The following is an 11,204-nucleotide window of genomic DNA, read 5'->3' on the forward strand; positions in this document are numbered from 1 at the left end:
AAGTTTTTGGAGAAAAAGTATTTCAAATGTTAACAACTTTGTATAATAAGATAAATATGAAGAACCCCTATGGTCAGTCCTATAACATCCCAAATTTTGTACTAATACAATGGTTAATTATTATTTATTTTTATATTTATGGAGATTATTTTCTTATAATTATTTTAATTAATTAAATGGGTTTTATAGAATATGTTAGAGATTTTTAATAATAAATATTTACAAAAATTATTTTTAATATTTTGAATTTTAGTAGCTGATGGAAATCTAATCCCCAAGGATCCATTTGGAAGAGGTAAGACCAAGAAAGGTGAAGGATGATCCAAGAAGGTTCACCCATGAAGACCATTGGGCCTTTAATTAGGTCCATGGTTAGGAAGCTAGAGGAGACTTCTAAAGAGGAGGTGCTCAAAGACCTTTGCTCATCATGAGCATTGATTATAGTTCCTCTTATTAGTCTCTTAAGTTTCCATTGTACATACTTGTATAGTTGTTTTCTTGTACCTTGTATATAGTAGATACTTGTATAGGTGTATTTTTGCCTTTGTATTTGTGAGGTACTTTATTTCCTTTTTAGTAGCTATTGTATATTGTTTCTAGGGTAGGTTACTTGGACACTTGGACTCCATTTAACCTAACCTAGAAATACATTCTTTTCTTAGTTTTCTAGTAGTAGGATTGGGAGTGGCATTAGCAAGCTAGAGAGTGCCATTAGCAAGCTAGAGAGTGTTACTAGCAATTTAGCCAAAAGGTGGTCCTAGGCTAAAATTTACATATTGGACTCATTTTACTCCTAATTTTTCATAGATTTGATTTAGCTAGGTTCCATTCACATTGGATGAACCTAACTAAACCAAATTAACAATTTCAAAACCGGTTGGAGTAAATTAATTCCAAAGAGCCACCCACCTAGATGTGTTCACACTTGTCTTCACACTTGGCCAAATTGCTTGGTTCTTCTCAAGTTAGAAGCTTGAAGCACAAGCTTCTCCTTAGCTTGCTTACTAAGCAAGCTAAGTGAGTAGCTTGCTCTCCAAGCCTCTAGACCATGGATGGTTAGCTAGACCTTACCATGGTTCCTAGTGAACCATGGTTAAGACTAGCTTGCTCTCCAAGCTTCCTACTCCTATATTTTCATTTTTCCTTCATTGTAAAACACTTTTGATGTATTGAGAATTCATTTTCTGAAATTGATTTCAGATTTTCTCTCTTCCAAAAGTCCCTAAACCTCTTTGAGTGCATCCAATTCTCTTATCCCTTCCATAGAAGAGTGTGGTGAGAATTGAAGGGGCTTATCTCTTCTTCAAGGAGTGGCGCCTCTTGGGAGAGTTTCTCCACCAACCGTGGTGGTCATAAGGCCTCCTCCTCCATAGGAGACCTTAATCAAGCATAGGAAGAATCAAGGAGTTCAAGATCTAGGGAGGAGCTTGAAGGAAACTCAACATCAATCCGGGTCTCCAACAAGTTTTCTAAAAAATAATTTGATTGATTTAAAAATTTCATATTATTAAATTCATTTTAATTCAGAATAAATGTACGCTACGTGCTCAATGAGTGTTACATCTTCTCTCCGGATTCTTATAAATGAACCAAGTGGTGATTATGAACATTTCATAGTTAAGCTACTCTAAAACATAACTATGTCTAATCTAGCCTCTTCCCTTCCAGTTTTCGCCCAGGATGCAAAACCACCCTCAAACATTCGACCTATTGCAGATTATCATCCTTCCATTTGGGGGGATCATTTCATTTCATATGTTTCTAGTTCTGAGGTATATGCATTATCTTTGAGATTTAATTAGATATGTGAAACTTAAGATGTCATATTTATATATATTTAACATTTATTTTGGAATAAATTTTAGTAGTTACATTTTATGAATCTATCTATCGAATATATATGCATATCAAATTTCCAAGTATAAAATTCATAATTTCACATTAATTAATTTTTATATAAAATTGAAAACGGACCATATATATATATATATATAGACCCATTAATGAACTTAACTAAATACGCAGTTTTACTTCATGATTAACCATGATTGAATAAACTTGTAAAAAGTTATGTATATGAAAAGAAAATGAAAAGTTCAATTAAAGTGATTCAAATTCTTGATATAATTTAAAATCATGGACAATCTATATTGCACTTCAATATACTGTTTAAATATTTAATTAATTTTTTTTTCTTAACACATGTAGGAACTTGATCAAAACATTGAGACAAAAATAGAAATGCTAAAAAAGGAAGTGAGGAAGATGCTTGTATTAAGGCTAGATGAGCCCTTAACAAAAGTTGGATTGATTGACTCAATTTGTCGTTTGGGTGTGAACTATCACTTTGAACATGAGATTGATGAAGTTTTGCAACAAATTCACAAGAATTATGTTGTAAATGGAGAAATAACTATCGAAACCAACCTTTTCTCTCTTTCTGTGCTATTTAGATTATTGAGGCAACATGGATTTCGTGTTTCACCTCGTATATCTCTCAACTTAATTATCTACTTTAATTGATTTCCTTTGATTCAACTTCAAATCACCTAATTTAGTGCATAACCTACACACTAATGAAAAAAGAAAAGAGAATAACCAACAATAAAAACATGTGTATTTTAATAATAAGAAAAAAAGGTATTTGAATTTTATCATTTAATATTTTTCTAGTCCTCACCTACTTTAATCTTCACTATTTTTCACTTTGATTATATTTTAAATGTCATTATTGGGATTGTATACATTGAACGAGAAATAAAGCAAGAAGTTTTGCTTATTAATTTGGGAAGCACCTTAAACATTATCTCACAGATTGCTTTATAAATTTTACATTCATATTATAGCTTTCTTAAATTTTGTCTCTAACTAATTTTCAATCATGTGGTTGCTGAATAAAACACTAGTTGTGTTCAACAAGTTCAAGGATGTGACAGGATGCTTTAGTGAAAGACTTGTTAATGACGTTGAGGGAATGTTGTGCCTCTATGAAGCCTCACATATGATGATTCACGGAGAAGACATTTTGGAAGAAGCCATGACTTTCACTTCCACTTATCTTGAGTTCATTGCAACCAAATTGAGCCCTTCTCTTGCGATTCAAGTCAATCATAGCTTGAGACAAGCTCTCCACAAGAACCTACCTAGGCTAGAGGCACACCACTACATTTCTACCTATGAACAAGATCCTTCTCATAATGAAACTCTACTCAATTTTGCCAAATTAGATTTCAATAAATTGCAAAATCTACATAGAAAAGAATTTGGCAATATTTGCATGTAAGTTCGTCACATCAGTACAAACCTTCTTAAATTGATTCCAAAGACTAATCCTTTTAATTATTGTTGTCATTTGTTTTTGGACTTTATAGGTGGTGGAAAGAGTTGGATGTACCTAGTAAATTACCTTATGTGCGAGATAGAATTGTGGAATGTTGCTTTTGGATTTTGGCGATATATTTTGAGCCCCAATATTCTCAAGCAAGAAAAATAACAACAAAAGTAATTGCAATGTTATCAATCATTGATGATACATATGATGCATATGGAACCATTGATGAATTAGAAATTTTTACTAAGGCAATTGAAAGGTTAATTAGCATATTTTAAAACACAATTTTTCTTTGCTTGTTATTTTTTTTAAGGAAAAACAACATACATAAATTATTTTAATGAAAATTTTTTTCAGGTGGGATATTAGCTGCTTGGATGACCTCCCAGAATATATGAAGTTAATTTATAAGTCACTCATAAGGCTTTATGAGGAAATAAAGCAAGAAACAAAGAAGGAAGGAAAATCATATTTCATTAACTACATTATAAACGAAGTAAGAGTTTTTTTTCTCCCTAACACACACACGCGCACACACCAAATTAAATTAAGAGTTTGTGTACTACGATCAAGATTTCTGTACATATATATATATGATAAAAACCAAATATAAAGAAAGTAATCCTTAACATTAAAATCTGTTATAATTCTACCAAAAGCACAAAGACAAATATTTCATATAATATACTTTCAAATTCAATCTTTATATTTATTATAAGGCATGTTTGTTGGCCAATAGTTCAAAAAGGGTGTTCAAGCCTTCATGGCTGAGGCTAGGTGGCTCAACAACAACTATAAAATTAAACAACAATAGAGGAGTACTTGCACACATCAAAAAAATCTTCTGGTTACTCCACATTGATTACAACAAGTTACATCGGCATGGGAGATATAATCACAGAGGACATATTTGAATGGGCAACAAGTGAGCCAAAAATTATTATGGCTTCTTGTACTATTTGTAGGTTAATGGATGACATTGTGTCCAATGAGGTACAATTTTGTATTTAAGAATCTTATGCTTCAATGTTTATGTTTCATTACACGATGTAAATATTAATTTGCAAAATTATTTGTTGTTGCATAGTTTGAACAAAAAAGAAGACATGTTTCCACATTCTTGGAATGCTATATGGATCAATACGGCGAGTCTAGGGAAGCTGCAATTCATGAATGTCGAAAGAGAATAACAAATGCTTGGAAAGATATAAATGAGGAATGTCTTATGCCAACCAGTGTTCCAATGCCTTTTCTACAGCGTATTCTCAACATTACACGTTTCATAGATGTGTTTTATAAAGACAAAGATAACTACACACATTCTGGTGGACTAATGAAAGAATGTATTAAAGCTTTGCTAATAGATCCAGTGCCAATTTAAGCATTCATTTCTATCCTTTGTTTTGTTGAATATGAAGTTGTTCAGAAAATTTGTTTGATAAAATGCATCTATCAAGTATATTGGAATGTATTTTCATTTTTGAATTTATTGTGAAAATATCTTTGTTGTGATTGATTAATCTAATTTAATGCTAATTAGGAAAGTTTGTAAAATTAATTGTTTGAAGAACACATAAAAGTAAAGAACATTTTTTTAGGGATTTCAAGAAAAGGAGGTGAGATAAAAAAGTAAGAATTGAAGATCAATTAATAAAAGACTATTAGAGAATGATTTCACTAACCTTCCCCGCATATATGCTCCCAAATTCTCATTTAATTTCATAAATTAATCAATTAATTCAACAACACTAAAATATATTTAAATCCCAATTCCTTGGTAAAATTTGCTGAGCAAAACATTAAGGTTAGGGACATAAAAATTGACTAATAAGACATATTATTCTTAGTAATAAGCATTATTAACATTTTTACCTAAATCGTAATTCTAAAAGGGTTTCCCAACTTCAAATAAAACTATAAAAACATGCCATAGATGATCAAATCATAACATTAAGAGATAGATGAAGATGATTAACTAAATAAAATCCTATTATTGAGTGAGAACGAGGAGAACTACATGGTTATGACTACTACATCAACCTCTAACGATGGAGAACTTAGTCGCTTATGGCTATGGAATTCTCTCAAGTACAAAAGAAAATCTTCAAATGATCCATGATTATAATGTTTATCACTCTTACTCTCTCTAATCTCTATGAGTATACTGGAAAAATGAAGTGCCTTTCTATCTAATTTTATAATTTTTTAAATAGGGTTTCTTTTGTGCAAACTTGCTTAAAGTGACAAGGTGTGACACCTTCTACCCTGCATATTATAACACATAATATATTAATAACTGAATAGCCTAAAATTAAATAGATAAGTTCAAAATCATATAGGTAGAAAGAATCACATTTTAACATAAACTAGACTTAGTGAAAATATTAAATTATAAAGAAATTAAAATTTAACTACTCAAATTAAATAACATAAATCAAATCCTAACTAATTCCCCAATGTCACGTGTCTTATCAAAGCATAACCCTTCTATGAGGATTAAGCCTTGTTACCAACATCCTCAACATCATACCGAAGATCACTTGCAACAACATACAAGAAAAAACAACACAAAGCAAGAGAAGTCTGGCTCACGACGTCAGATGTAGCTAGACAGCCAAACACAAACAAGACATGTATCAACATAACATAAACATATCAATCATATAACAAATTCCATTCATTCACAATATAACAACTAAATACCACATAACATTAAGATGCATTATGCAATGGACACAGACTAAATGTTACAATGCACGTGACACCAGTAAAAACATCACGTATCACACTTGTGCATTGCCACTAGCAATACACAGAGTAATCTAGGAGTACATGCTAGGTCACACCTGCTACACACTCTCACTAGAAGGACATACTATTAGGGTCTAGTCAGGATAGATAAGTTGTGCAAGATACATCCTATACTAATGAGGACAAGACTGAGACTTCTGAACTGAGTTATCCCTAGGGTTAGTTCCCAAGCTTTTTACACAAGGGACCTTTCTTGGTGGTGTATTCTATATCGTACCCTTTAAAAACATTTTATGCTATGATGCATGTTAAACAAACTTTATGCATACATTTCACGTGATCTCATACTAGCAGTTGATCCCATATCATAAAATCATCAACCATTCTTAATATAGCAATTAACAATTCAACTATATCAATTAAATATAGCAATCAATGGCATAAGAGATCATATCACTATAACTCATACATAGCTCACAAGCATACCAATAGCACATTCACATACTACATTTTCATAATCTTCTACGATATCGTGTGGTCCAAACACCTTATTTAGAGCTATATATATGCTATTAAGTTGATCTTAATTTTATTAGAAATCTAAGACAATTATCTCCAACTTCTATTTTGACCTGAAGAGCTAATTATGCCATCTACTATTTTAAATAAATAAAAAACTACAATGTTTTAGCCTAAATATGATAGCTTGACATTTGCTCATTAATTTGATCATATATAACTTGAGTTCTAAACCTTCTTTTTAGGTGATTTCAATCGTATTTGAATGCTAACATTCAAGACTACAACTTTCATGAATACCACAAAAACCAACGCGACTATCTACGTACTTGCTTAAGCAATCCAATCTTTCTCTTAAGCAAGAGTAGCTTGCTCGGAGCGAGATCAAACTCTCTTGAAGCGAGCATCACCCGAAACTCTTTGTCAGGCCTCACTTGAGTGAGCCTAAATTCGCTTGAAACAAGATAAATTCACCTAGAATGAAACTATGGTCACTTGAAGCAGGACAAGATAGTCACAAACACGAAATTACACTATTTATGAGTTTCTAACCTTCCTTACACCATTCCCTAACATCTCCAACCCAAATCCAATTGGTAAGAACTTTCCATTGGTAAGAACTTTCCATTGGTTACGTTACACTTCTACAAGACACCATTTATGCATACATATGCATACTCATATCATCTCCTCATAAATCACTAATACATTCCCCTAGGATTTCCCACAAGAACCTATAGAAGCATTAAAATAACAATTACAAGCCAAACTCAAAATTACCAACACCTTCATAATAATTACATCAATCAAAATTTACAAGAAGAAATATAGAAGATAAAGACACATTTGGGAAAAATCCCCTCATACATAAACATACCATAGTGACATGATTGGGGTCAATCCCACTATCCAACATACATTTTCACCCAAAGTGAGGTTTCTCACTTCCCCCATTACCCAGATAAGCCCTAGATGACGGGTACACGACTATGAAGTAATTTTCTTCTTGCTCTTATAATCTTCGAGCTTTGAAGCCCGAACATGAAAACATAAGGGAACATAAAAACATATCATAAATCCTTCTTTTTAAATCCTTAACCCCCCTCCCCTTTTTAACCTCATAATTAAGAGAATTAATTATAGTTACAAATTCCTTCCCTTTTAATAAAATATTATAACCTTTTAATAAAATACATTATATTATATATCAAAACATACTAAACAATTAAATAAATATTAAACAGTTCCTATTAATAAAAATACCAAAATTATTAATAAAATACTTATATTATATTTTATAAAAAAAATGAAGTGTTACAAAAAGAATCCTTAAAAGCTCTCTTCTTAAATAAAAACACTCTAAAAACATTATCATTAAAGAGAAGATCATAAAAACATTCTTGCATAAGATAACCGGTCCAATTAAATATATTGGAATGAATTAATGGGGAAATCTCAAACAAAACTTGAAGTCTGACCATAAATAAGTTGAATTGATGGAGAATATATTATTTGTGCAAATTTCTTTAAGCCTTTTTCTCTTATATATGATTAAATGTTTAATAATAATTATTTGAGTTGGGTTATGTAACTTTGATTTTATTAATTCAAATTAACTTGGAGACCTTCTTAATCATCTCTTTGTTTAAAAAAAAAAAATGCCTTTCGAATTAAAGCTTTCGGAGAGTTGAAAGCTTTTTAATTATAACTCAATTCAACCCACTGGAATTATTACGCCAGTTGGTTAACATTGTTATGTGTAGCTCGTTTCTTTCCCAGATCTGCCACGCTCCATGCCTTTCTACTAAGGTGAGGACACATCCAAGGAGTTTAATTTGTTCCCGCAAACGTGAATGTCACTATCATAATAGTTTTAGTAATTTGTGTCATTTCTACACGCGACAACACAGTAAAGGTCACAATATTTACAATGCATTAATGAGAAAGTTATGTAGTTAAAGGAGTGTTGACTTCACTGTTTAATTAAACCTCCTAATCCTTGTGCCACAATACTACATAACCTTCTTGTTTAAGTTAAATCTGGCAAATTAGAAATGTTGGAAGAGTTTAAAGAACTTTCTGCAACATGCTGGACTCTTCTTGGAACCAGTGTCTTTCGTAATCCCCATCTTTTGATCACAGCCATCATTAGACTACACGTTGCTCTCTGTCCAGGGCATGAATGATTCACAGGAAGTATGTAAATTAAGAGAACAGTTGTTGACGTGCCTCTAGTTAGGATGAAGAGAACCATGAAGCTTGTAAGGCTAAGGCTAGTTGTGTCTTCGCCTGGCTCAATTAAGTCTTTATATTCCTCTGATGCAAGCATATAGTTTTCTAGATTACGTAGTGTGCCAATTTCTGATATGTTTAGCAGGGCTTGGTTTACACCATGAAGCAATGGAGATCCCTTTGGAAATACCTGTAAAGAGATTCCAACTGAGTTAACATAATCTTGGTTCTAGTACCGATCTTTAATGAAAACACAGTAAAATTTCAACTCTGATAAAAGAATAGTACGCTAAATACATAAAGAATTGCATCTATATTTTGTCCGAAAATAATAATCTAGTTTGTGTGGTTGTCCTTGCCGAAATTATTTCAATGCTCTTTCAATATTTTGATTGGTTGTGCATATAGCAATAAAATTACTTACTGAAACTAAAACACGAAAAAAAAGTGAAAAAAATGTTGAAGCAATACAAATCCATATTCTCCAATTTTGTATGTTGGCCCTGCTTGAACAAACCCTTTACAGTTTTTTGCAAGGAAGATTTCATGCTTTGGATTAGCCGAAATTAACCTAGGAACTTTGGATTATTATGATATTGAGTGAGCATTTCATGCTTCAACATCCTATCTTTAGTTCCTAGTTAATTTTGGCTAACTTTTCTCTTATCTTCACCCTTGGAAAGTGAAAACCTTAGAGTGGCCTCCAACTTCATCTTAGAGTGTACCAACCGTCTATGAGAGTTTACACCCTCTCACTCATATTCCCTCATCCATTTTGAACGTCCCACTTCACCTTTGAAGGCTAGTTTCTCTTGGTGTGTCGAGATCCTTGGACAAACCCATTGACTCCTTCTTCATAAATGGAAGGGAGCTTTCCATCACAATGCATCTTGGAGATATCATTTTAAGTAGGAACCTCTATCATATCCTACCATGGCATTATTGTTCTTTAGCTGCTGAATGCTGTGTACGGTTGGTTCAAATCTTTCAACAGTCAACATGCTGGCAAGGCTAGCAGTGTAAATCTGTGTAATGATTAGAGCCATAAAAAGCCACACCACCGTTGCCACCCTTGATAAATTGCTATGTAACTTGTCCCCTGTGTCAGCAGATTAAGGAAAGTAATGTTACTTGAGAATTGAGATTGTTGTTAGTGTTACTTGTTAGTTTGTAACAAGCACCAGATTGTGAGAATTATTTTTCACACAATATAGTACTGACTTGTTTTCATTGGAAGCTTTATGTCCAAATGACTTGTGTAAGGAAACATGATATTCTAAGAGTTTGTTCACAAGTTTGATGGTTAAATTTACTGAAATAAGTTAATAAAAATACTAGTAAAGTTTTTCCATCAAATTTGTTAAAATGAACTTAAAATTCACAATTCATTTTGGTAAGCGTAAAGAATTTTCCTAAAAGCACTTCTCAACACCTCTTAAAACTATTTTTCAACTAACAAGTAAGCTTTCCAAATAGTTAGTTTTTGTCAGGTAAAATCAACTAAATCATGACAAAGTTCTAAATTCTAATAGATGTTAGACGAATCATGGTCCGCTACAAAGATAAAATATAAAAGTTCAGTCTTCAACTCTTCATCCAAAATGTGAATGCATGAAATTCCTAACTGTAGCAAATCTAGATCAAAGCTAGAGAGCCTTAGATATTAGCAATTACCATTCAATGAGAACAGAGAACAGAAAGCCAACCACAACTTGATGCATAATAGGGCCCTTAAGTTCAGGGCGGTGGTTTCTTTCAATCAGCCATACAACAAAGCCATTGTAGAAAATGATGACCAATATGAGAATCCATATGACTTTTGTGCAAGGCTTCAAGAATAGCCATGCTCTATTGCCTGTCTTTGATTTAACAGGAACAATCATCACCACTCTGAGATCTGTATAGGACTGAGTGAATGAAACATATTCATAACGCGTGGATACTATTGCTACATCTCCAACAACTAAATCATATTTCTGCATCAAGCATAAATCATTATGGTGAGCAAATCAAGTATTATTAGGCTAAAAGAGTTTCTAGGGCTTACCATACTACATGTTACTATGTTAGACGAGGACCAGATAGTTTTGGACCAAATAATCTTGAGAATGAAGGTGTAAAAGATAAAGTATGAAAACTAGTTATTATGGAAAAAAACTCACTCGAGGTTATTTTTCATCTTAGGTTGTATATCAGTATATTAAGGTCCAATGAAACAGAGATATGATCATATGACATGGTAGAGTTATAATATAGTTTATAAGATTGAGTTATTGTAGGCATAATGAAACATCAAAGTTAATTTAAATATTATGGTATTCTATAAGTGTATAAGTTTAAAAAATAAAAGTAAAAGAAATTACAAAAAGAA

At 32.1% G+C, this 11,204-nt stretch overlaps 1 protein-coding gene across 1 annotated transcript; it reads left to right on the forward strand.

Annotated features, from left to right (window-relative positions):
• The first annotated feature begins 1,094 nt into the window (after window positions 1–1,094).
• On the forward strand, window positions 1,095–4,725 carry LOC145950803 (putative terpene synthase 2). The gene is given in 8 exon segments (XM_083062588.1): window positions 1,095–1,772; window positions 2,209–2,488; window positions 2,907–3,279; window positions 3,372–3,590; window positions 3,689–3,827; window positions 4,071–4,130; window positions 4,133–4,324; window positions 4,419–4,725. Coding segments are annotated over 8 exon segments (1,689 nt in total). The 5' UTR covers window positions 1,095–1,640; the 3' UTR covers window positions 4,713–4,725.
• The last annotated feature ends 6,479 nt before the right edge of the window (window positions 4,726–11,204 follow it).

The sequence above is a fragment of the Cajanus cajan genome, chromosome 8, assembly GCF_000230855.2.
Source record: "Cajanus cajan strain Asha chromosome 8, NIPB_CcT2T_4, whole genome shotgun sequence".
NCBI classification, from domain to species: domain Eukaryota; kingdom Viridiplantae; phylum Streptophyta; class Magnoliopsida; order Fabales; family Fabaceae; genus Cajanus; species Cajanus cajan.